Below are 27,667 nucleotides of genomic sequence, written 5' to 3' on the forward strand. Positions count from 1 at the left end.
GTGTTTCATTGCAGGATGACTGGAGAAAATTTGATCTTACACTGAAAGTAAAATAGTTGTGTAAAACTTGATGTTTTTATAAGGAGGGTTAGCCATGCATAAAACAAGCATTGTTGGCTAATGTTTCACTTCATGGCTTGTGCTCTGTTAAGGACAAACAGCAGCCTATGACAGTATGATTTTAAAATGGCACTGCAAGCATCATCTAAAAGAGCTAGAGCTATAGACTATTTCAACATAAGGTTGTATAGATGGATAGGGACCTTCCCCACACTTTCATGACTTTTGCTGTAGTGTATTGGGCCTGTTGTAGTTCTATTCTACACTGGTGCATACTTGTAAGACTATACATAGCCATTATGTGCAGTTCCTTTTGTCACTCTGCATCTGTCTACAATTGTCAATGGACATCTGACTGGTGGTCAGTTTGTTTAGTATGTTTCCAGGCAAAAAGGAACATACTTTAGGAAGAAGAAAACCCAAAAGGAATCTTTCTTGAAATGCATTCTCTGGATAGTAGAACGGAGCCACTGTATGGAAATGACTGTTTGTGGTAAGGACAAATAGAAATGGAAAAGCTTTAGACTAGGTGGGACTAATTTTATGATGTGGCTATTGATCTCCAAAACAGTAACATGCTTCAACTGTTCCAGCTCACTTCCCGTCTGAATCGAGCATAGAAACAAGTGCTCTGGCAGGTGCGCTAGCACCCAATTTGTTTCTGGGCTCATGTCAAGATGTTGGTGACATTTACAGTCCTAAATGTCCAGGTCCAGCATATTGAAGGAAACCGCTAAATTCAGGACAAAGAGCAAGGAAAAATACATTACCTACTGCCATACAAAAATGGCATCACTTCCCTACTGTACTTCATGAGTCATAATATTAGAAGGAATATATGCTCCAACTTCTCTCTCTTTGGAAACTGCCTCTACCTCTTGCAAGCACTTTAAAAATTAAATAAATAAATCAGATTGAACAACCATATTCTGTTCCTTGCCACACACAAGCTGGCACCTTGGTTTTCCCTCCCAGGACTATTCTTCTCTGCAGGAGTTATGCACAACTCTGTCCCCTGCCCCCATTTCTCTTGCCACAGGCAAAGCATACAAGTAAATTTAAAGAACAGGGTCCCCCTCAGCACATGCTCAAAATCAGCCCCAGGAGATTACAAAACATAAACCCATACATAATACATAAATCCCCCAAATGTCTTTCCTTTTAGCATTATAATTTAGAAAAAATTAAAATTAAAACTGTGTCTGTGATTGAGTCATTATGGATAAAACATGAGAGAGAAGTCTCTTATTGTGTCACACCACCTTAGCCACAATGCCACACGGGTTTCTAATGGGCTGAGCAACCTAACTGATAAGAAATCAAGATAAATGACTAAAGGGCCAGACTCATTCCATTCTGGGAAGGTTATTTCACATGCATCTATTTTGGTGGGATCCATGCCATTCCTAAATTCATCATGGTCTGCTTATACTTTTGTCATTTTTCACCAGCTTCGCGAAATCCAACCGGCATTCCCTTTGGTCACTTGCAACTGATTTATTCTTCAGTGCATTGTTGCATCACATCATGATTCTACTACCCCAGTATGCACACAAACAGGAGCATTGCAATGACAACAACGATCACGCCAACCACGTGTCATAACGCTCACTCACTGTGGCAGCACAGATACAAACTGGAGAAAGGTTGGATGGCTGTAGCTGCGTGCCAGCAATCTTAAGAGCACTGGTCGGGCTCAGTTATTAGTGCTTGACGACTTGCGTGGTTTTTCTGTTTTCCACCTATTGTCGTTCCAACGTGTCACGTGCAATGACCCTCAAACAATGGGAGCCACTTCCATGGACACTTGGGTTTGTTTTCGTGCGTCCCTTCCTCCCTCCCTCCCTGCAGCGCTCGGCGTTGCCTTGGGTAGGCGTTGGAGAGGCTACCGCACTTTCTGTGGCTTCGGTCCAATCAAAGGTGGCTCTAGCGCTGCTGGGATTGGGGGTAAAGAGGCGGAGGCTTTTTGCGCCAGTAAGTCGCGTGGGCTACTTCCCCCCATCTTTCTGCCCTGTTTTGGAAAGGGTGGCTTTGGTGCCAGCCAAACCCCTACTGAAAAGCAAAGGCGTTGCTGCTGCTGCTGCAACAAGATAGAAAATCTGCTTTTGTCACCGCCTGACTGACAGGAGCTGGTATTTCAGCATTGCACCTCAGGCAGCAACAGGTTTCGAGTGCCTGTTCTTCTCAAAGGCGAAAGACGACCCGGCTGTGAGCCAGAGGGCAGCTTCCTCCCCGTTACCTGTGAAAGAGTCAGGACTCGGAATCTGGCCGCACGTCCTAGAAGCTCAGCAACGACGAACGCATTGGGGGGAGGGGGCGGGGAGGCACCGAAAGGAAAACAAGAGTTGCCCGCCGCCTCGTTCCGCGAAACAAAGGGGCATTAAAAGGAGCAACGCGACACAGGGCCGGTGTTTGAGCCTCCCTCGTCTGCCTGTACAGGCAGGAGAGACAACCTCAAACAAAGGCATTCCTGGCAATCCCTTTCGCAGGCTCCTTCCGAGCACAGTCTGACCTCGAAAGCGACCCGCAGAGCCTCCTCAAGCAGAGGCGGCGGCGGCGAATCCCGGCGCTTTGCGCGCGCGGCGTGCCTCGCAGTGGCGCGCGCTCTCTGGCACACGCGCCCGCAAGCAAGCTCTGTGTGCGCAGGCGGAGGGGAGCACGCAGCAGGGGCCAGCGCCAGCTCCCCGTCACGCAGGGGAGGCGAGCGAGCCGGAGTCACATGCGGGGACACTCCCCTGTGGTGGCGCGGTGACCACTTCGGAGAGTTTGGCCCGTGTTCAAGCCTCAGCCGTGCCAGGACTGACTGTTGGGGATGGTTCTTGCAGTTGCTCTGGACTCGGTGGTGGCGGCGGCAGCAGCGGCGGGCGCGCTGCGCGTCAAAGCTCGGCCAGGCGCATCCCTCGCAGTGCCGCTGGCTTGAAGGCGGGACTGGCATTTGGCACGGCGACTTCCTGCGCTCCAGGGAAAGTGTGGGGTGGGGACTCCGGAGGAGAAGACTGCAACCGACCCAGCTCGTGGGGCTGCAAATGGGACGGGAGATCCGCCTTCACGAAGCGGCCGGGTGCCTGCCTGACAGTCTTGCCCAAGATGAGGTAAATGGCCCAGAGTCCTCCTTTTATGCACCAAATATACTCTGATCTCTCCTGGGGCGAGTATCTGGCGTGCATAATTGCCAGCGGGACACCCCCCCCGCACTTTTTTTCTTTTCTTTTTGCAAAAGATGCAATACACGTTTCTCTCCCCGCCCCTCCGCACCCCCTTTATTTTATTTATTTTTTATTTTAATCTCATCCTGTATTCTCTTAGGGCCCAGCAAAATATGCAGGGAGCAAATAGACGCCGGAACGAACTTAATGTCCATCCCTTATACAAATAAATGTAATGCGCTGGCTTTAAGGATGTCGCTTTCTGAGTTGTGAAAGGGTGAATGAAAGGCATGTATTCTGCATTTACTGAATCCTCGGCTGGAATTGTTTGGTCTGATTAATCCATCATAATGCAACAGTTAATTAAGCCGCAGTCTTGTAAAGATATAGAAGGCGAAGAGAGACGGATCTAGCCAGGGCAACAAGCGGGATGTGTTTGGTAATGGAGATTTGGAACTGTGTCAGTTCTAATCATGTTCCCCCCCACCCTCCGTCTCTTCTCACAATCCTGATTAATCCACTTCACTGCCTAGCCTGTATAATAGACCTGGAGCTGCATTGAGCATGCTCTCATATGCAGAGGCATATTCTCTTGTCTTCTTTCCTAAACCTAAAACCACACTGAGAATTTAGGATTTTTGTGGATTTGTTTTGTTTAATTCCCCCCTCCATTCATCTTCGTGGTCTACCAGAATTGCTAAGTGACATTGCAGCACTATTCCAAGACTATTTGGTGTTTTGAATGTTAAATATACTCCTTGGATGTCTTGAGTCTGCTATTAATATTTTATTAGAAACTGGCTCAGCCCCTCTAAAACCACCAAACCTTCAGTGTTACACAACAGTCATTGCCTTGCATCATGGTGGTTAACAACCCCTAGGAAATGTGGACCAGGACAGGATGACAGCAATAGGGTTTCAGTGCATATAATTCTAAAACCAATACCGTGTAATAACACTTCAGTTCTGTAGGTTTTTGTAAAACAGTTTTATTTTGGTGTACAAATTGAATTTGAGAGATGCACTTGTGGTCGTTCGCAAGAGACAAGACTGATTATTTCCAAGTCTCTTTAGTCTTTCAACTACCTGTGTAAAAAACATTTTTTCAGTTATACAAAATATTTTCTCCCCATTTCTTATGTCCAGAAACAAATACATGGTGAGATGCAGCCACCCCCTTCAAATCCCTTCCCAAAACCCTCCTCTCATGATGCATTTTTCTCAAACTGATACAGTAGAACTAATCCACATTCTGAAATAAACCTAAACACATATACCTGAATTTGTGTATATTCTTTCTTTTTGTCCTCTTTGTCTTGCTCTGTTCCCCCCCCCCCCTTGAAATGCAGATTGTGATTTCCTCAGGGCAGGGATCTGCTTGAAGCCTGCTCTGGAAAGAGGAGAAGCAGACCGGAGAAGGTAGCAAGCTTTTCTTAAAAAAACAAAACAAACAAAAAAACTTTCTTCATACAAACAGAAGGTGGAGGAGATTTTGAGGGGCTGGTATCTCTTTAGGGGAGAAATTCCTCTGTGTGTGTGTCTGTGTCTGGTTTTTGCCAGGGCTTGTCTTTGTGGCTGTGTAGCTTTCCATTTTAGTTTCTCTCTTGCCTGGGGAGAGCCAGTGGGAGGAGCCAGCTGGGACTGAGGTGAATCACAGCTGGTGGAAGGGGCCACATCCCTGTTGAGCCTGTTTGCCTCAGTTTGAAGCCTACTCCCTACATAAGAGAAAGCGGCCAGGGAGTTTAGCGAACAGGAATTAGCAAACAGTTATACAGGCGTTTAGCAGGGAAGTGCGCAGGGGAACTTGAAAGGAGCTCCCTTGATCACAAGTAGCCCAGCAGGAAGAGAAGGTAAGTACTACATCTTCTTTCATGTTCTCGGAAAATAAGGTTTGAGCTGTTGAATAGCTGATAACTTCAGCTAAGGCCTGACTTTCAAACAAACAATGTCCAGATTAAAAACAACAACCCACCACCCAATCATAAAGACAGAAAGTCTGCAGGGATGGGGCGCTTCTCAGTGTATTGCACAAAGTGTTGCATGTGTGACTATCTGCTCGTGTGTGTGTGTGTGCGCGTGTGTGCTCAGTCAAAGATGCTCCTGGCTCTCAAGAAACAGGTTTGTTCCCTCAAAGCTGAGGTGGCTGATCTGAAGAAGCTTAGAGAGTCAGAGAGGTACATAGATGAGACCTTCAGGGATGTGATAGAGGTATCCCACTCCCATGCTGATGGTTCCTCTGCTGTCAGGGAGAATGAAGGTCTCAGGTAAGGAGGACATCATTCTGAAGAAGAGGGATACACTCATCATTCATGGAACCCTCTCCATGAATGATGAGCCCATATCCTCTCACACAGGGGAAACCCCTCCGGGTGGGGGTGGTGGGGGTTGGTCTCCTGGTAGTGGATCATTCTATCATTAGGGGTATAGAGATATGGGTCTGTGACCCTCATGTAGACCGCATGGTGATTTGCCTGCCTGGTGTGAAGGTTGTGGATGTCACACAGCATCTAGATAGCTTGCTAGGCAGTGCTGGGAAGGAGTCAGCTGTCATGGTGCGCATCAGCACCAATGATGTTGGGAAATGCAGTCAGGAAGCCCTGGAAGTAGCAAAGTCCCCTTTAAAGCTGAGGAGAGCAGATCCATACCTGCTCCTCCTCCATTTGCCACCATTGCTGCCATCCTGGCACTTCCCCCAGTTGCCCCAGCGTGGCGCCAGCACACACATGACCTCTGTGCACAGGGGCAGCTGGGAGATGCCTCACCAGTGCATGGGCATAGCTGGGGGGCATAGCTGGGATGGCGGCAAGGTCAGACCTCAACTCTGCTTTAAAGGAGCTGTGTAAGCCCTCAATTTTAAAAGGAGGTGCCCACAATTTGGACAGCCAAGTCATATTTTGGCACATCCCTAATAAGTACTGTACATTAGTATTCTGCATATTTTGAATTCTAGAGAATTAATTTGGAAGTTTAAATACCACCTATATGTTTTATTGACTATCTGCCAGCCTTTTTCAGGAAAGGACATATTATTATTAAATGCTATATTCAGGCAAATGGAAGCACTCTTAATTTAAGTCTCATTGATTTAAATGGGACAAGTGCTGAAATCTCTCCTGTGGAAATCAAGAGCACTTCAAAATGCTTAACTTCAGATAGTTTATGCCAATAATCAATTAGCATTTATTTAGCTATATTTGAAGCCTTCTAGGGTATGTTTTCCTCGCACTGTTAACCTTGAACTACTTGGATTTAAGTGGATTTAGGGGATGATATAAATGTGCAGGGAAGCACATGCTCTGGCTAGTCCATCTAGCTCAGTATTGCCTACACAGACTGGCAGCGGCTTCTCCAAGGTAGGAGTCTCTCTCAGCTCTATCTTGGGAGATGCCAGGGAGGGAACTTGGAACCTTTGGCATGTGAGCATGCAGGTGCTCTTCCCAGAGTGCTCCCATCCCCTAAGCGGAATATCTTACAGTGCTAACACATGTAGTCTCCCATTCAGATGCAAACCAGGGTGGACCTACGTAGCAAAAGTGGCAATTCATGCTTGCTACCACAAGACCTGCTCTTCTCCCATATATGTAGGGGGCCACTTACTTAGTCACCCAATAGGGAGATGGGTTTGATCATGTTTCCATTAAGTTATAAGGAATATTATGCTGCATGTGCGTAGAAGTTTCTGCACACATATGTACATGTGTGTGGGGTTTTTTGTGAATGTGTATGTTTATCTGTTTCCATTTTGAAACAGAACCTGGTACAGGCCCTCTCAAATGCAGGGCACAGATAGGAAATGTATTACTATACATGAACTCAGAATGTGTAAATAACTGTAAGTTCGTACAAATCTACACATGCGTACACTGTACACAGATTGTACAGGTCTTGAATACAGGATAACCTTGTTATTCACAGAGGTTCCATTCCTCGCCTCCTAACAAATCAGTGAGTAACAAGGCATTATTCCCATGGGAAATGGGGGGTTAGGTTCCAGGATGGAGGGAAAGTGCTTTAAAAGTACAACCCACACCCACCCCCAATACACAAAATTATGTACTATACCATGCTCCCTGGGGTCAGCATGTGCCCAGGATGTGGCCAGGAATATCCCCCAAGCCACTAAAATCATGCAAGACCACAGAAAAAAATGAGGTTTTTATCAGGAAATGAGCCATAAAATGGCTCCAACAGACAAAATGGCAGCTGGAAGTGACCTCCACGGTCACTTCCAGCCCTCTAGGAACTGCAGATACATGGGTTTTAACCCTTTTGTATCTATGGATACTGAAAACAGGTGTCAGTCAGACACCCCACGGATACGCAGCGGAACCGTGAATAGCGAGGTTCTTCTGTATAACATTTGAAGAGGGCATACATGGCTTGACTTTACATACACATAGTTGCAGCTGTCCTGACATGTATACACTACTACCAGTTGTCATCTGAATCCACTTTTAGGATGTATCTGCATTAATGTAAGTTGGGTTAAGAGTCCTTTCCTCTTCCTAGGGAACCCTGGGAACTCATTCAGGGGTTGGTGGGGTGTGGGGGTAGATGTTTCTTACAGAATTCTCAGCACTTTCACCAAACTACAGTTCCAGGATTCTTTGTGGAAAGACATGTAGATGGACTCTTACAGGTGGTCTTTTGTGCCAACCGATATTCCTGTTTCTTGGGCACACCTGGTGCAGTTTGTACTCCATCTCAATTTTATTCCTGATTAGGGTTTCACTTGTAGATTTCTTTTATCGAAGAAGTGAGTGCTTCTTTAGTGTTTTTAGTGGATGATGATGATGAATTAGAGAATGTATATACCACTTTTCAACAACAAATGTTTTCAAAGTGGTTTACTTTGGAAGAGGAAATGATTCCCTGTCCCATAACAGCTCACAATCTAAAACAAGTGTAACTTGGACACATTATTGCAATTGTTAGTGTTATTGGATGTGAATTGTCTTTATTTTCCTTATTGTAAGCCACGTTGAATGTATTTTATACAGAAAGATATATAATGAATAAGCTGAACTTAAATAAGCTGTACTTGCCCCTTCACAGTAGCAGGTTGCTGCTTGCATCGCAGTGGAATACTCCCAGGAAGAATCTGTTCACAAGTGCAGCATAGTCTCTGCAGACAAAAGCTGTAACTGTAGACAGCGGGGTGGGGTGGGGGTCCTTGGAGCGCATCAGTGCAGGGATGGGGCTTGCAAGTGCCCTCTTGGGGACACTGCATGTGAATGCAGACTCCCTAGTTTTGATTAGCCTGGACTCTAGTCTTATTGAAATGAATTGTGGATAGACATGCATCTTTCACTGACTGATATCACACTTCCCCTTTAATTCAGTATTAACTAAACCACGTCTTTCCTACTCTTTCCCATGATAAACATTTTTCAGGGGCTTAAAACAGTTATTTCTGAAGTGTTTATGGATTCAGAGATGGAAATTTTTCTCTATCTCAAGCATACAATGATCAAAACCATTTACTGGGTGAAGAAGGGTCCTCTCATATTCCATTCTACTGATATGTTTCATTCTACTTGCTCCTGCAAAGAGGGGTGAACTGGATGATATTGCAGTGCCAGCAAGGCATCTTCTCCAATATAAGTTGGATTGGAGTATCTAAACATGCTGTGCATATTGGATGTATGTATTAGGGATGTGCGAAACGTTTTGGGTACAGAACGATCTGTACCCGAAACAGCGAATTTCGGGTGATTCGGAGCCGAACCGAATCACCCGCAGAGAAATCCGAATAATTTTGGATCCGAAACGAATCACCCCTGTTTCGGATCCGAAATATTCGGATGTTTCGGAGCTCCATTTTGTGGCCTTCTTTCCCCCCCTACATTTTGAGCAATGACGTCTATTTGAATTTCCCGCCTTTTTGCATCCCATTGACTTCAATGCAAAAAGGTCTGATGTGACGTCTGCTCAAATTTCGGGTCCCAGGGGCAAAAGAGTGGGGTGGGGTGGTAGTGCCTAATGGGTGGAGGCTACCACCCCAATTACAGTGTGATTGGGCAGAGGGCTGATTTTTGGTGAATTTCTGAAGTTTACGCGTTTTTAAGGTTTCCCCCCATTAGGTATAATGAAGGGTGTATCGCTTCACGTCGGGGGGAAAGGGGTGGCCTAGAGCGGTGTGGGGTTGGTGATAGTGCCGGGTAGGGGCAAGGAAGCTACCTGAATTTTTTCAAAGGATTTGGGCAGAGGGCTGATTTTTGGTGAATTGTTGAAGTTTACGCGTCTAAGGTTTTTCCTCATAAGGTGGTATAATGGAGCTTTCAGCAGCCCCATAAATGCACTTGGGGGGTGTTGGGGTGGCCCAGAGCGAGTGGTGGTTTCTGAGTGTGGAATCTATGATAGCAAATTAGAGTGGATTCATGGTGTCTCATAGAAAATCTCATTTTCTATCATAGAATCCACACTCAGAATACCTCAGAAACAACAGAACCCTGTACCCCATGGGTTAGAAACCCATGGGGGTGGTTGGCATCCTATGTGAACTACACCACCACTCGCTCTGGGCCACCCCAGCACCCCCCAAGTGCATTTATGGGGCTGCTGAAAGCTCAATTATACCACATGAGGAAAAACCTTAAAGACGCGTAAACTTCAACAATTAACCAAAAATCAGCCCTCTGCCCAAATCCTTTGAAAAAATTCAGGTAGCTTCCTTGCCCCTACCCGGCACTACCACCAACCCCACACCGCTCTAGGCCACCCCTTTCCCCCCGACGTGAAGCGATACACCCTTCATTATACCTAATGGGGGAAAACCTTAAAAACGCGTAAACTTCAGAAATTCACCAAAAATCAGCCCTCTGCCCAATCACTCTGCAATTGGGGTGGTAGCCTCCACCCATTAGGCACTACCACCACACCCCACTCTTTTGGCCCAGATTCCACGTTATGCCCCCAATCTGCCCCAAAGACACTAAAGCTTCAAAAATTCACCAAAAATCAGCCCTTTGGCCAATCCCTCTGCAATTTGGGTGGTAGCCTCCACCCATTGGGCACTACCACCACACCCCACTCTTTTGGCCCCAGGACCTGTTTTTTTAATCCGAATCGATTCAGTTTCGGATTAATTTGGATCCGAATCGAATCAGGGGTTATTCGGATGGACAATATTCGGATACAAAACAGAACAGGGGTGTTTCGGTTCAGATCCGAATCGAAACACCGAAAATCCGAATTGCACAACCCTAGTATGTATGCATGCCTCATTTACATATTACTTTAGGCTCCTACCCATAACACATACAGTATTTCTGCATTCATCTATATGAACCAGCTCTACGCTACTACTTCATAGCTATACAGTGAAGTCTGTTATCCAATTGTATAGGAATGCTCAACTATGCAGTATTTGGGACTGTCCTGGGTTTACTTCAGAAAAATGAATTTCATATAAGTAAAAGACCCAGCTCATGGAAATCTGCTGAGCATGCTTAGTTGAGTTTTCCAAATGATGGTTCGGTCTGTGGGAAGAGGAAGTTGAGGGAAGTCCAAAATGAGTGTGAAAAGGTTATGGAGGTTTCTTTCACTAAAGCCACAGTCCTAAGCACACCACCTCCTCTTCTACCACCACCTCCTCTTCGATGATGATGATGATGATGATGCTATTTACACACAGTCTACCAGATGTTATTGACTGGATTTGGTACTTTGACTGGATTTGGCCCTTTCCAAGGGTCTAGGATAACTTAAGAAAAATTAAAGATGTTGTTGTTGTTGCTTACACAGTCAGACAGGTGTTATTGACTGGTTTGTTTTATCCAGACATCGAGTCCTTCCCAAGGACCTGGGATGGCTGGATTTTATTATCAATGTTGTTGCTGTTATTATAGATATCGTCACAGAATATAGGCTGTTCCCAGTAAAGTTGCTTTTTGTCATTGGCTGATGGTGATTTCTGTGGCCCCTATGGTGTTGAGGTGCTCTTCAAGGTCTTTTGGAACTGCACCTAGGGCACCAATTACCACTGGGATTAATTTGGTCTTTTTCTTCAATTTCAATTTGTAGATCTTTGTATTTTGTGATTTTTTCTATTTCTTTTTCTTCTATTCTGCTATCCCTTGGTACTGCTATGTCGATTATTTTAACTTGTTTTTCTTTCTTCTCGACTACAGTTATATCTGGTGTTATTATTGTTGCTGTCCCATAAAATGTTTGCATCTTCTTTTTCTACAACTTTTTCAATTTGATGGTCCCACCAATGTTTGGCTACAGGGAGCTTGTATTTTTTGTAGATGTTCCAGTGTACAATCCCTGCTACCTTGTCATGCCTTTGTTTGTAGTCAGTCTGTGCGATCTTTTTACAACAGATGATTAGGTGGTCCACCGTTTCATCTGCTTCTTTACAAAGGCGGCACTAGCTGTTTGTTGTGGATTTTTCCATGTTTGCTCTTATTGCACTGTCCGGGCAACGGGCAATCCGGTATAGATTTATTAAAGTTATGTCTCACCATATTGTTGATGGGAGAGGCACTCTTTGTCTGGCTCCTCTGGTGAGACCTGTCCGGTATTGTTGGACCTCTGGCATACCTCTCACCTTCCTCAGAGCACACAAGCCCCACAACCACGCCAAGGTAGTGCCTAACAACAACCCCCCAGTGAGATTATTATTAATAATAATAATCCCCCAGTGAGACACTACCTTGGCGTGGTTGTGGGGCTTGCATGCTCTGAGGAATGTCAGAGCTATGCCAGAGGTACAATAAATATATACCGGATCGGTCGTCGCCCGGGTCAACAAGGACTGCGCCAGGTGCTGGAGTCCCTGGACATCTGGTGGCAAGTGGGCAACAGGACTCAGGATCTTCAGTTGAGCAACCAAGGCTGGAGACTGCAGGGTTACTGGAAGAAACGTCGCTTAACCGAAAAAAATATATGAAAAATGCCAACAAGGAAATAATGATCTGCTATTACAAGTCTAGTCCAACTGGAAGAGGTTATTTAAAAAGAATGTACCAATTTGGAAAGAGAAGCATCCAGATACAGAAATAACAGAACAAAGGCTAGCAGACCAGACAAGATTCATAATAAGAAATAAAGTATTCACAGAAGTTGAGCTGGGAGAACTGCAAAGAGCAACACAGGCTCAAGATATGGAAGAAGAATTACCACCAACAGAAGTTGCTCAGGCACAGGTGGAGGAAGTATAGGAAATAGAGGATGCCATTGTGGCTGAACTGTTTCAAAATCAAAACCAGGCAACCTCCCTTTTGCCTGCAACTCAAAATCCTGAATGCCGTTTAACAGGAAAGCAACAAGAACTAAAGCAAAAAATAACTGAGCACATGAGCCAAACAAGCACCAGGGTTTGACTTCTAGCTCTAAAAACAGTTGCCAAAAAACAACTTGCTCAGGCATTAAAAGATGTCAATGCTGCACTTGCAGAAATAACAACCAATAATTTGCAAGAAACAAACCAACTAATGTACAGTGCAGCAACAATAACAACACAAGGGCTCGGATATAAGAGAAGTGGACCTGTAAAAAAAGAAAGTAGTACATCACCTAAATGGAAGATTAGATTAGAAAATAAAATCGCCAGGCTTAGATCGGACGCTAGTAAATTGAAAGATATGAAAGACAAGAAGCTGAAGAATGAAAACACCAAAGAGTATCTGATCCAAAAATACCACCTAGAATCAAGGAAAATTAGAGATGTCCTGGAAATAATAAAGCAGCAAGTAACAGCAGTGTCAAAGAAGATTAGCAGATACGAAGCTAGAATTACACAACAGAGGCAGAATCTCCAATTGCAGTCGAATCAGAGACGTTTCTACCAAAGCATAGAAGTAGAAACTGCAAGAAACATCGAAACACCAAATAAAGGAGAAACAGTGCAATTCTGGGGGAAACTATGGGACAATCCAACAGATTATAATAAAAAAGGCTGGGTGAAAGAGGTCGAAAAATGTAACCAACAAATGCAAGATCTAACAATAACACCAGAATTAATAAGTGAAAGAGCAAAGAAAATTAAAAATTGGACTGCGCCAGGCGACGATGAACTGAATGGCTTTTGGCTTAAACACCTAACAAGCCTTCATAAACAACTATCAAAACAGTTCAATCACATTTTGCAAGGCGGTGATATTGAACAGTGGCCAACAACTGGGAAAACTCATCTCATCATGAAAGACCCAGCAAAAGGTGCGGTTACAAGTAATTATAGATTGATAACCTGCCTGCCAACCATGTTCAAATTATTAACTGGAATAATAGCAGATGAAGTAATGCAACACTTATTAACTAATAAGCAGCTTCCAGTTGAACAGAAAGGAAATTACCTGAACACCAGAAGCACACTGAAGTTAAAAGAAAAATTGGAAGTGAATACATCAGGAGAGTTAGAAAAATCCTTAAGTCCAAACTCAATGACGGGAACACCATACAAGCCATAAACACCTGGGCTATACCTGTTATCAGATGCACTGCAGGGATAATAGACTGGACCCAGGCAGAGCTAGAGATGCTGGATCGTAAGACCAGGAAAATAATGACCGTCAATCATGCTCTGCACCCCCGCAGGAATGCTGCAAGTCCATCAAACAGTAGAGGAGGAGAAAAGAGGCCTTGAAGAATATATCAAGGACAGTGAAGAAGATGCACTTAAAATGGTCAAGAACGAGAAACTATTCAACACCAATGAAACAAAGCAGGCCTACAAGAAAGAACAAGTCAAGAACCAAGCAGAAAAATGGAGAAATAAGCCCCTGCATGGTCAATATTTGCACAATAGAAGTTGAAAATCAGACATCTCCAACACCTGGCAATGGCTTAAGAATGGTTACTTGAAGAAAGAAACAGAGGGTTTAATACTGGCTGCACAAGAACAGGCACTAAGAACAAATGCAATAAGAGCAAAAGTGGAAAAATCCACAACGAACAGCAAGTGCCACCTTTGTAAAGAAGCAGATGAAACCGTGGACCACCTAATCAGCTGTTGTAAAAAGATCTCACAGACTGACTGCAAACAAAGGCATGACAAGGTAGCTGGGATGATACACTGGAACATCTGCAAAAACACAAGCTACCTGTAGCCAAACATTGGTGGGACTATCAAATTGAAAAAGTTGAAGAAAATGAAGATGCAAAAATATTATGGGACTTCCAACTACAAACAGACAAACATCTGCCTCACAATACACCAGATATAACTGTAGTCGAGAAGAAAGAAAAACAAGTTAAAATAATCAACATAGCAATACCAGGGGATAGCAGAATAGAAGAAAAAGAAATAGAAAAAATCACAAAATACAAAGATCTACAAATTGAAATTGAAAGGCTGTGGCAGAAAAAGACCAAAATAATCCCAGTGGTATTTGGCGCCCTGGGTGCAGTTCCAAAAGACCTTGAAGAGCACCTCAACACCATAGGGGCCACAGAAATCACCATCAGCCAATTACAAAAAGCCGCTTTACTGGGAACAGCCTATATTCTGCGACGATATCTATAAGAATTGACAATAAAATCCAGCCATCCCAGGTCCTTGGGAAGGGCTCGATGTCTGGATAAAACAAACCAGTCAATAACACCTGTCTGAGTGTGTAAACAAGAAATAATTTAATTTATATATTACCCATCCCAAAATGGCTCAGGGTGGTTAACAATTTAAAAAAAACCACTTAGAAATACATTTTAAAATATTAACAGAACAGAAAACAACTTTAAATATTAACATAAACCTCATTTAAAACCCTTGAAAACATCTTAAATATTATTAAAAGCCAAGCTGGCAAAGTAGGTCTGTGTGGCTCTCTTGAAAGCCTCCAGGGATGATAAGCCTCTTATTCCCACAGGGAGCATGTTTCACAACCTAGGGGTGGCTGCTAAGATGACTTGATCCCAAGTTTCTGCCAGGTGGACTGATGGCACCCGGAGACACACCTCTGGAAGCAAACACTATTGAACTCAGTAGCACTTCCTTCTCAATAAACATGTTGCTGTGTCAGATTGTAAGACACGGACTCAAGCCCATTTTTCCTGTGCCTCTGCATTAGAAATGGATTCTGCAGCCATCATGCTGTTTGGTTCTGCCAGAAACAAACGTCCTGTGGCAATGCAGGTGAAGAATCTGTTCTCCTTAGTAGAGCAGAAAACCATATATGTTTTTGTTACCTTTCTCTGGCTCCTGAATATTAAAAATAAAATAACACAATTTCTCACTAGCAGATCCACTGCTATAATATGTTTTCTATATAAATAAAATAAGATGTTAGAAGCAAACCACTTTATGATTTACAGAGTAAGTGGAGTAATTACCTTGGGTATCTAACAAATGTTTCCCTCGTATTGTTTAACATGCTCTGAATCACTGTACAAATAATAATAACATTTTCTAGAAAAGGAACTGGGCTGTTTTCTGTGTTTAAGACATGAACTGATTCAGATATAATGATAGTGGCTCATATACTGTGCAAGGCTCCGTCAGTCTGGGAATGGAGCATTTGCATTAAATTGCTCAATTGCACAAATGCAGTTGCGGTTTGCACAATTAAGTGGTATTGCGCAGCTGTGCAAATACTCGGTTCCTAGGCTAACGGAACTTTGTGTAAAATGTCAGCCAATATTGTTTAAGCCACAGACAGAGATGCCAGTCAGAATGAAGATACTGTTTGCTGGGACCTGAACAAACGGCTGTCTAGATAGAGTTGATGGATAGTATACTATTCCAGTGTGTTAGAAGATAGGCGTCTCCTCAAGAATACATACAAAATTGTTTAAAAGAAGTCATTATTTCTAAAGCCTCCATTGTATTTATTGATTGTAGGACCTGCATCCTGCCTTTCATCATGATATATTCAAGGTGACTTATTGTATTAAAAACAAACAGTGCTATCACAATTATAGGAACAAAAATATAAGAAGGATAGAAGGAAAATTACAAAGTCATGAAAAATGTTATGAGGGGAGCAAAGAAAAATTGTATAAAAGGCAGGTCAAGAGGACTACCAAAGGACTACCCAAACAAAAAGAGTCTTCAAAAGGTGGAAAGCAAGCAAAGAGTTCACTGTGGTGGATAGGTGGGTACATATGAGATACGGCAGGGGTTCTCGACCAGGGGAACTGTGCCCCAGGAGTACTGGAAGTGCTCGCAAGGGGGTACGCTGAGGCCTCCTTCCTCCCTGTGCTCCAGCTGCACTATTTGTTTTTCATCTTTGTATCACTGGCTTGAAGCCAATGCAACCTCAGCAATGTGGCCTCTGTATCAGGGGAGGGAGAAAGTGAAAACCTTCCTCCCTGATCGGCTGGCTATGTGCTGAAGCTCAGCATATCCCTCCCTTCATCCTGAATGACAGGCTTCAAAAAATTAGCACTGAGTATTCCCATTGAAATCAATAGAGCCCCATCAATTTCACTGGGAACACTCATGAGTAAACTTAGTCTTGTTGTTAGTCAGTGACTAGAGTAGGCTGTCCCATAACGGAAAAATTTCAGTGTGTATGTGCATTCGTGTTCATTCCCTCTCCCCCACCCTCTCTCTGGGGCACTTGAGCTGAAGGTTTGTGACAGAAGGAGAGGAGAGCTGGTCTTGTGGTAGCAAGCATGACTTGTCCCCATAGCTAAGCAGGGTCTGCCTGGTTGCATATGAATGGGAGACTTGATGTGTCTTCCCTCAGGAGATGAAGCTGCTCTGGGAAGAGCAGAAGGTTTCAAGTTCCCTCCCTGGCTTCTCCAAGATAGGGCTGAAAGAGATTCCTGCCTGCAACCTTGGAGAAGCCGCTGCCAGTCTGTGAAGACAATACTGAGCTAGATAGACCAATGGTCTGACTCAGTATATGGCAGCTTCCTATGTTCCTAAGGGGTACACCTGCTAAAATAGATCATGAATCCCTGAGAATAAGGTATGTCTTGGCCCGAGATTGTAGGGTTTTAAAGGTAATGATCATCACTTTGCACCTAGAAATGAATCTGTAGCCAGTGTAGTTGGTATATAAGAGGAATCATATGATTTATTCAGTTTGTCTGTTCTTCCATTTTCCCCTCTTCATAAAAGAATGAGATTTTGCTTTAAATTACTAGGTTGCAATCACCAGGTTGTTTATTCAAAAAGAGCTTCGTAAGTATGTCATTTGATAATTAAAGCCTTGCACCTATAGTCCAAAACAAGCATGGAATGTGGGTATAAGCTCATGAAACTTTATGGTGTCTCTGTAGGAACTTGGAAGGGGGCCAGATACTCATCCACTGAACCTCATACTCCCTCCACCTTGTGCAAACCTAGCACACAAATGGGTTGGATAGAGAAGAGGGAGGCTACTTATATTGGACCAGGAGGAAGCAGTTGGTTTATAATTCCCCTGCACACTGTTTTGGGGCTGTAGTCACAACATATTGTAGCCTCCAAACAGACTGTCAAAGCTCAAGATGTGCTGCTCCTAGACAGTGCTTGTAGAGTGCTCACAATGACTCATACCCCCTTGCACTACTGCCATCCATGTGTGCTCTTCCCTTGGAGGTGAAGACTCAGGGGAACAGCAAGCTGCTGTGTGCTCAGCCTGGGGAGCTGCTGTGTGCTCAGCCTGGGGAGTGCCGGTGCTGAGTCTATTGTGAGTCACCTCCATGGAACAACGGCTGCTTTTTGGTCACACCGTGCCTTTGTTTGCCCTCTGGATAACCAGTGAGCCCATAAGGGTTGCTCCTCCATGCAGAGATATCTACTGGAGGTGTGTGTTGGCAAAGAAATTGATAATTCCTTTTTTCTCTGAGACTACTCCCTCCTTTAATCACAAATGAGCATGGTCTCTGCTCAGACATTTCATATCCAGATTTCAAATTATACGAATGCTACATGTGCCTATATTTATTTCTGCTGGCATTTGTTCTGATAAAGTAGTGAACAGAAGGGAGAGGATGAGAACCTTGTTTAACCCATGGAATAAAGTCCTCAAAACTGTATCCTTAAAGCAATAGACCCTACAAAGAGGAATCTGTGAACAGATGTTTGATAATCAGCCTTTGCAGAACTGAATTGTTGCAAAGTTTAAAGTTCCAGCTGAAAGTCTACTGTCCCCTGTCTGTTAGATAGGTCAGTCTCTAGGACTAGGATATAGTTGCCAGCCAGCTTTGCAAGTTACCACAGGTGTCACCCACTAATTCATCTGAGTGACCTTTTACTCCTTTAAAAAAATGTATTTCCTATATTGCTGCAATTGATTCAGAATCAGTGTTCTAATTATAAATACTAACTAATTAGTATGTACTTTTATTTAGGAAATATCTAAATAAATTGTTTTAAAATTTTTAATTTGTGATTGAAATTGTCCTTTTTTGGTTATTTAAACTGTGACTTAATTCACCTTAATTTAAATTGTAGACACAAAGTCATAGACATTGTCAATATTTTTTGCTGTCCTTCCATATATATATATATATATATATATATATATAATATTTGTATATGCTTTATTTAGACCTACCTAGCTAAAGTTGATCTAGAATTTTGTGTTGCTAAAAGTCATTCAATTCATCCACAACATTTTTGTAGTATCTCTTGCAGAGTGCTCTTTTGTAGTATCTCTTGCAGAGTGCTCTTTTCTATTAATGACAACAGCATCAACAACACTAAACAAGGTCATTTAAGCAATACGAGAGAGAGAGAGAGAGAGAGAGAGAGAGAGAATGCTGGCTCTGCCTTGTTTTTTCAAAATCCTCTACTTATTATTGAGGGCAGCTGATAAAATCTGCTGATCTGCACTGTCAGTATAACTTAATAAAGATTCTGCATGCTCATGCTGGCTTCTTGGTTTTACAGTTCACACAAAACAGTTTCCAGAAGAATGTTGTGCACTGTGACATCCTGCTGCCTAACAAGAGAATGGCCCGTGGCTTTTAAATGAGAGGATGCTGAAGTCTCCTCAGTGGTGATGGGCAGCTGGAAATTTTCCATGCTCAAATGCCATGTTTGTTTTGAAAGATCCAAGGTGAAGAGTTCAGTCAGAGGAAGGGGATGCAAACTTGTTTTCCCTTATCTATCTCCCCAAACCCTGCTCAGCATAACAGAAGCACAGATTTGTAAGGACACCCAGGCTGACCAACTTCAGCCCTGTTCAAGGTGGCAGGATACACTGAATCTAAACATTTGCTAATGTTCCTCCCCTCATCTCTTCTTATAAACATCTAGAGAAGGAGTTCCACTACTACCCAAGACAACTGACGTTAAATTGCCTTTAGCTTTAGATTTTCTTCCACCATGATTTAACCTAAAATTTGCCATGCTTTGATTCTTAACATTTGTGCATCATTTTTTGAGTGTGCAAAGCATTTCACATGGTTTAGGTTCATGTAATCCTTACAGCAGCCCAGTAAGATAAGTGAATATTATCCCCACCTTGCAACTGGGGTAGCTGAGGTTGAGAGGGAGCAGCCTGCCTAAGGCCACTTAGTGAGATTGTGTCAGAAGTGGCATTCAAATTGGAGAATTCCTGATTCACAGCATAGTCTCTTAGACATTACAGGACCAGCTGTCATGCAGACCTCATGCAATTATCAAAGAAACTCAGAGCACCATCCTCCCATCAGGCTTGATATTCTGGTGTTAAGGGCTGAGCTCCACCCTACACTACCACTTACTAGAACACGATATATGTATTTTTGTTGTTGTCCAGTTTCTCTTCAGTTTTCATAACATGAAGAAAATGACAAGTTGTATATGAGCAATATACTGGGTATTTAATGTTAAGAAGTAACATTTTAGACTGTTCCACAGTCACACCCTGGGCAGAAATAGAAAGGCTGCCGGCATAGCTACAGCATACTGTCAGGTGCATTTCTGTCTTCCTCTCCTCTCCTCTGCTACTGCTTACTTATTGGCTCAAGAGATGAGAAAGAAACTTTACACCAGGTACAATAGGCAACGTCTGTGTGGACTAGAGCAGCACAATAAGAGATCATATACTTTGGGTGTGGACTATGCCCACTTCTCCAAAAGATTGGTCACCATGTCTTAAACATGATCAGAATCCTATAGTGACAGTTTCAGAAAGGAAGGTGACCTTCCTAAAGATAATTATAACTAGACTACTAGACCAGTAACCTGGATTAGCAGATGTTGGCTGAAATCCTAATTTACAAAGCACTGATGAAATGGGAGAAGCACTGGTGCTTCTGAAAAGTTCAACTTAACTTGGCTCCCCTGCTGGTCCATTGGTGGGGCGGGAGGGGTGGATTTAGATGACCTCTCCTTCTCCATTTCCAGGTGACACAGAGGGCCTCCAGTGGAAGGGGAGGTTCTATGTGTGTGCACGTGCACACACACACACACACACACACACACACACGAAAGTCCAGAACTTTTCAGAAGCACTGGTGTTGCACTGGTGCTTAAATCAGGATGGCAGCCACTATAAGTGTTAGTGAAGTCAGGATAGAATCTTGAAGTCATATATAAGGAAAGTAACACATTGGATGGATTCATACAACTTTGGTGAGGTTAGTCTGGGAGAGTGTGGCATGCAGACTCCTATGAGGTGTGTTGTCTGAACCTGTCACGCCCAGTTGGCAAACAGCCAGCCCAACCCATTACCTACCTCAACCTGAGATGCATAACCAAGGGCTGAAGCTGGCTTGACAAGGTTGTTAACAAGTTGGGTTGGCCAGTTGTTAACCAGACTTGAGCTAGTTCAGACAACATGCTGCTCAGGAAAGTGTGGGTCATGGAAAACCTTTGGTTTTCTCTCTTGGACTTCATAATAACCTGTAGCAGGTTGTGTAAACCCACCCACTCTTTTACATGCCTTACAAGCCTAATAGATCCCAGTGTGTGTTATGCTTCGTTCTATAGCAATCTAAGGGAAGAAGAATCAGTCCAATGGCTGAATAAATGCCTGCTGCATAATGATGTCCTGGCATTACCACACCTTGCTTGGTTGGACATTCAACCTTGACTGGACATTCAACCCGATATAGTCTGATGTGCAAGGCAATACAAGACTATGCACAAGGCAATGGCTGGCGCTGCCGCACATATGAAAGCCAGCTCCAGAGATGTTGTGCAGGAGTCAGGGGCATAGCAAGGTTGGAGTGGGCCCAGAGACAAGATTTTAAAATGCCCCCCCCCACACTGAAGCTCAGCTCATGAAGTAAACAAATCTTAAATGAGGCTGAATAGTGGTAACAAAAAGCATAGTAAATTTATACATATATACATACATATTAAAAAACCTATGTGCCACAATAGAACATTATCCTAAATTATTTTTTAAAACGTTTTGTAAATTGTGGACGATGCAAGTCATTTAATGGTACTAGAGAAAGACATGCTGTTCTGGTAGCTGCAGGTCTTAACACTCACATCCATTTCGGAGGATGAATACAACTGAAGGAAGCCCGGGCAGGTGTGTGGCTGGGGGAGTCAGTCATGTGACTTGCTTCTGGGGGGGCAAAGGCAGTGGGCCCCCAGACAACTGTCTCCCCTTGCCCTATTATAGTTACGCCCCTGGCAAGAGTGCAGTTGTGCAACTACTTTAAAAAGCATGCCTTCACTTATACAGTGCTACTTTCATTGGAAACCATGCAAGTGGCACGATGCAAATGTGAGTACTCTATGCAACTGTACCTCTTACACAATACTGTTGGGAGTGGCTTCCACATACACAGCAGCAACAACTGACTTGGAATCTCATCATGTGGGCTGCTAACATTATGTATTGTAAGTTTTTATTTAGCTAGAACTTGCTAATTCCTTGTGGGGTTGGAAGTAACTACATGTGTGGTCCTAATCAGGAAAACTTATTCTTGGAAGCTTATTTGTTGAAATTGCTTGAGAAATTTTGTACTTACTAGATAATTTTTACTTTTTTTAAGCACTCTGGAAGTGCAATATGGCATGAGGGGTCTTGAAGAAGTTTAATAAGTACCTTGAGAGTAGATGTAATGATACACTCATTATGACATAGAACGTAGTTGAGGAAAGTTATTCTATTATTTGATTACCCCTCTAGTTTAAAAAAGCAAACAAACCACACTCTTCCCCCCCTGAAATTTCCCATATGCGAATTTTCTCTCTGGTAGAGAATAAAGAGTGTTTTTTAAAACAAAGAAAGTTGCTTTTCATTTGCATGTTCACTTAAATGTAACACTTTTAAGGACCCTTTATTTTAATGAGCCAGTTAAGCACACTTTTAGGATGCTCACATTGAAATCAATTGGACTTAAAAATGCTTAATGTTATCCCCACACACACCTTTATGATGTAATGGATTTCCGAAACTTTGATTTATTGTTTAACTTTCAATATTGAGAAGGACAGCTTTATATATTTAAGACATTTATAACATTTTCTGGCAATAGAATAAAATGGCAAATATTTACAGTGTTAGAATGATTTATTAAAATATACTAGGTATACTTGAGGGCTATGTCCACTGTTGAGATTTTTGTTCACAAGAGCACTTGCAAGCCAATTCTTGCAATTTTTTTAGAATTTTTATACTGGCACAAACTCAGGGTCAGACTTGGATTTAAACACTTCTCCTACCTAATTTTCAGGAGTGATCTATGGTGGTGAAGAAAAGATGCATACTGCAACCTTCTTTAGTTAAAGATACTTTACTGCTGAATATCCTTTGAATCTCATTAAAACCGATGAGACTGATACACATGAGATAAGGTTGTACATTACTAGTGTCTATGTGCCACTGTACCATGTGGCATGGAAGCTCTGCCCACCAGTGAGTCAGGCATTTGATTAGAAGGGAAGGATTAATAAACATTTATGTTATATACCGCATTTGTATACCAACAGCCTTTCCTTCAATTAACACAAGGAAAGGAAAGAAATTTAAAAAACAAACGCCCAACAAAATTTGGAAATGTGTGTCTAAAATATGTGTAGGTAGGCAAATACTTAGGAAATATGACCTTCATTATCTAATAACAGCCTATCTCTTGGTCAAAACACCATCTCAGAAGGCTGTTATTGCTGCCAAGATTTTCATAGCCACGTTATGTCTCAGTTTGCTAGATCAGGGGCACATGTCCAGGATATTGCTAGTATGCCACTGCCAAGACTGTCAGCACAATTCATGGTTGCTGGAGATTCCCATGTCTGTTACTTTCTTACAGTTCCATTCATCTCAGTCTAAATCAATGGTGGTTAAACAAACAAACATCTATGAATGCATTTAGCTATCGTTTCTTTAATAAATGAAACGTTTCACATCACATTGATTGATATACCGCATTTTTCCACCAAGAACCCATGGGTGATACTATCTTTTTACAAATGGAAGTGGGGAGGGTGAGAGCTTAAAAGGGTGTGGGTTGTCTTCCTAAGCATAAACATTTCTCAGCCCGCCGGCTCCAAGCACCCCTGCCCCACAATCCATTCCAGGAGGCTGTTGGGGCTACTGCTGCATGCACTTGCTTTGTGAAAATCCCCATGGAGAGCAGCTGGGTGCAGGCTTTCAAATTGTCTTTTTATGAGGATCCTTCTGAAGTGCGAGCAGATGCTATGGGTGGAGACTATGTGCAAAAATAGGGTACACAACATTTTCTCTTTTTCATGGAAAACAAGCTTTTTGCACCTAAGCAGTTCGATTCTGTGGTCGGTCACATGGAACAAACTAAATAGGGCTGCTCAACTTTGTCCCCACCAGCTGTTTTTGGACTACAGCTCCCATAATCCTTAGCCACAGTGGTCAATAACCAGGGATTATGGAAGTTGTAGGCCAACATCTGCAGAAGGTCCAAAGTTGAGCAGCCCTATTTAGTTTATTCCATATGACTGACCACAGAATTGAACTGCTTAGGTGCAAAAAGTTTGTTTTCCATGAAAAAGAGAAAATGTTGAGTACCCTATTTTCGCACATAGTCCCCACCCACAGCAACTGCCACAGAAGGATTTACAATGAGGATGGTGTTAGTCCACATTTTGCCTGGAATTTAAAGTTCTAGGAGTTTTACATATACCTGCTTAGAGGCATTTTTGTAGCTTTGCTGAAGACTATTTAAGAACAGCTTCATTTATAACTGCAGCTTAGATTGTTGTTATGCTCTGAAATTAAAAATTAAAATGATTTTTTTCCAAAGTAAAGAACTTGCCAAACTTGTATAATAAACTTTCCAAAATAATTTATGGTTAGAGAGGCAAGTTGAAGAAATCCAGAAATGAACTACTGATGCAAACTAAACTGGCTTAAGTGGAAATCATGCTGCCAAAAGAAAACTGACTGCATGTTTTGCAACATTTCAGATTAAAATTGTTTATAGTTAAAAACTAGATTAAATTAGTTATGTGAATTACATCCTTAGCTTTAGTTTTAATTCCAGTTATAGTTTTAGTTTTAATTTCATTAAAACTGCAGTGTAGTTAGAACACTGATGAAAACCATGATAAATAGCATGAAGTATCCTTCCAAAGGAAACCGTTTTGTAGATCAACAGAATTACTTACTTGGCATCCTTAGAGCCAGGGCCAGCTTTAGTATAAACCACCTATGGCTGCTGCTGTGGACCCAGCTCCCCTTATTATTTAAGAGAACCTCTTCCATCTGAGCCCTACTGCTCATTGAGATCAACTGGAGAGGTCCATCTGCAGATCGATCTGTCTGTCTGTCTATCTATTTATTTAACACACTTCTATACCGCCCAAAACTCACGTCTCTGCATGGTTTACAACAAGCAATTAATCTGGTGGCTACTCAGGGATGGGCCTTCTCTGTCTCCCCCCCCCACCCAATTTCTATTCCACAGTGCCCCATGGAGCATTGCAAAACTACGTGAGCCATTGTGGAGGAAATGATTTAATCGGGTGATAACTGCCAGCTAAAACACTGTTGCTGCTGCTGGCCTTGTGTCCATTGTCATAGTAAGAGGAGGAGATTGCCCAGGTAGGAAGGGATCTGCAAGATGATTGATACCTTAAACCTGAAGCCAGCTCACTTTTGGCCCATATGCTTAGACTTGCTGATTCTGTAAATATGTGCTTGGATTACACTGGATGCCATCCTATGCATATTTACCTAGAAGTAAGCCTCGTTACAAGTAAATATGCATAGAATTGCACTTTCTATCAGTTGCCAGCGTGAGCCAGGAACAAAACTCCTGGCTTATATTTGTGTGTGTGTGTGTGTGTGTGCATCCTGTTACTTTCACAAAGGGTTCCTCAAACAGCTAATGTCAGACTAGTTTTACAAAGCTTGTATGCCTTCTAGAACAAGTGGTTTGAGGACCATGGCCTTATTGCTCCAATCCACTAATGGAGATCTGCATGGAAGTTTATGCTTTCATACACACAGCAGAGCTGAATGCAGATGTACACCTGCATATGGATTTATATACACATAACAGTTTTCATCTCGGCCCCATTGAATAGACTGGATTCATCTGTTGATGTGGCTGAAAATGCCTATCTCCATCCCAGACCAACTGCTTGTTACACCAGATTACTTGCTAGAGCAAGATGCATTTTACTAAATGGGTATGATAAAGCATTCATAATTAGTGCATTGGAGCATTATACTCTTTCATTCCAGTAAAAAGCAGGAGGATTCTAAAATGAATTGCAGTTTGGGGTCTTATTATCAGAAGACTTTCTGAAAAAATGTAGATTTAGTTTATGGGATAATCCAGAATCCAGTATTAAAGGGAACTCAATTACAGTAGTTATATAAAAGCTCCCTTGGGGAACAATTCAGACAAAACACATGTCATGTGGATTGTTTCATTGTGAAGTGGAAGAATAACCATATCTTTTTTATATATATTATAGGTGGAGAAAAAGTCTACAATGATCCTGTAAGCAATGGAGGATCTCTTTGAAGTTCAGTGAAAGCTCCTATGCCAGCTTGCTCACCAAGGAGAGACTAATGTGGAATCTCCTAAAATATTCTGACAGTGTAAAGTATAGCAATTAATTTATTCCACTGAGATAATTGCAGAAATAAATTTTGGAATGCTATAGTTGAGACTCACTGACCATCAAAAAAAGGGGACCAAATTTCCCAAGCACTACACACTGAAGAAGGAATACAAAGGATGCCATCCATCACGAGACCTTCAGGTAGCAGGACCTTAAACTAACTTCTCATTTAAGACTGTCAGCCAATTAGCAGTAACTGAATTGATTCTGTCTAAATAAATCTGTATATTGACACGCCCTCATGAAGCTCAGCTTTTCCCATTATGTTGCTGCTGCCCATTGTGGCAAATCTGCAAGATAGGGATCCTGTAGCTTTAAGATTTGTCTCAAAGGAATATCTGGAGCAAGAGCTGGTCAAGATCAGTGTGTGTGTGTGGGGGGGATGTTCAAAATCACAAAAGAATGCTTTGCTTAATTAATCACAGTGATTAATCTTTTGAACTTCAAACCTTATTTTGCATGTATATACTGATCTTTCCCTAGCAGCTGTTGCAGCCCAAGGCCCCGTGGCTGCTCCTGATGCGGGAGAGCAATATGCTACCTCTTTCTGCAGTGCCGGGAGTTTAGCCAAACCCCACCACTAATATCTGTCTGTCTCCCACTCACTTTTACACCACCACACCCCCAGCTTGTCATGCCCCCTTCCCTATTTACCTCATCCAGTAGTGGGCAAGCCAGAACTGCCCACCTTTGCTCCCACCCTTGGTTTTGAAAAGCCAGGGAAGGAAGCAGGAGGAGGAAGTGTTTTGAGTCAGCAAGTAGAGTGATGGCCTAGAGCATCTCCATGGAAACACTTTAGGACAGCATTCTGGCACCCAGTACATTTCCTTTTGCTCCCTCTGCCATCCTCTGTCTTTTAGCAGAGCATGAGCAGAGGAGGAGAGGGCCATCTGGGAGCCTCTCTTTAATGTAGCACCACTAAGAGTGGAGAAGGGAAGAAAGTATGTCAGTGGTGGGGCTTTCACCCCGTGCCCCCCAAATTAATCAGTCAATCAATATCTTTATTTTGGTCTTTGACCTGCATAACTCTCAAAACCTGCCATTCTAGGTGTCTGTCTCACCTCACCTCAGGGAAGCCTGGCCTACCTAGAGATTGACACTATTTGCAAACAATATTGTCCAATTGATCAATTGCTAAATCAACCCCCACATAATTCAGCCTGTTTTCTCATTTGGAAAATGCTCAAGTTTAGGCTTTTGTAAACTCATGGGAAACTAAATCAGTACATGTTGTATGTTTGTTTGTTGTGCTCTCGCCATTAAGCTTCAATCTGCAGAAGGGACTAAATTTCAAGAGGATGTTTCCAGGTGATGGTACAGAATTATAATATTAACTTGCCTGTTGGATATTGTTTGATACTTGTAGGAAGCAGTCTTGTACAAACCTGGATCACATATAAAGAGTGATTGGTGCTCTGTCCTAAACATATTTTCTTGGGAAGAAGTACATGTTGTGATGTTAGTTTGGATAAACATAGAAACAGGGCACTCAAGTTCCACTTTTTGGTGGTGCGGTAAGTTCTCAAAAGTTTTTACAATGTTGTGATTCATACACAGTAGGGACCTGGTTATGTATTGAAGCATG

General features: G+C 42.7%; 1 protein-coding gene across 3 annotated transcripts in view; it reads left to right on the forward strand.

The window, feature by feature from the left end:
* Positions 1 to 2,038: 2,038 nt before the first annotated feature.
* Positions 2,039 to 27,667, forward strand: part of KBTBD11 (kelch repeat and BTB domain containing 11) — a 37,774-nt gene continuing 12,145 nt past the window's right edge. Inside the window, exons 1-3 of one of the 3 annotated variants that reach the window (XM_053286185.1) lie at positions 2,039 to 3,152; positions 4,556 to 4,625; positions 25,933 to 26,223. In XM_053286185.1, coding sequence (XP_053142160.1) covers positions 26,199 to 26,223 — 25 coding nt within the window. In that variant the 5' untranslated portion in view covers positions 2,039 to 3,152; positions 4,556 to 4,625; positions 25,933 to 26,198. The remainder of the gene's footprint in view (positions 3,153 to 4,555; positions 4,626 to 25,932; positions 26,224 to 27,667) is intronic. The other 2 variants (XM_053286183.1, XM_053286186.1) reach the window with 2 other exon arrangements.

Source organism: Hemicordylus capensis, chromosome 1, assembly GCF_027244095.1.
Source record: "Hemicordylus capensis ecotype Gifberg chromosome 1, rHemCap1.1.pri, whole genome shotgun sequence".
Taxonomy (NCBI): Eukaryota; Metazoa; Chordata; class Lepidosauria; order Squamata; family Cordylidae; genus Hemicordylus; species Hemicordylus capensis.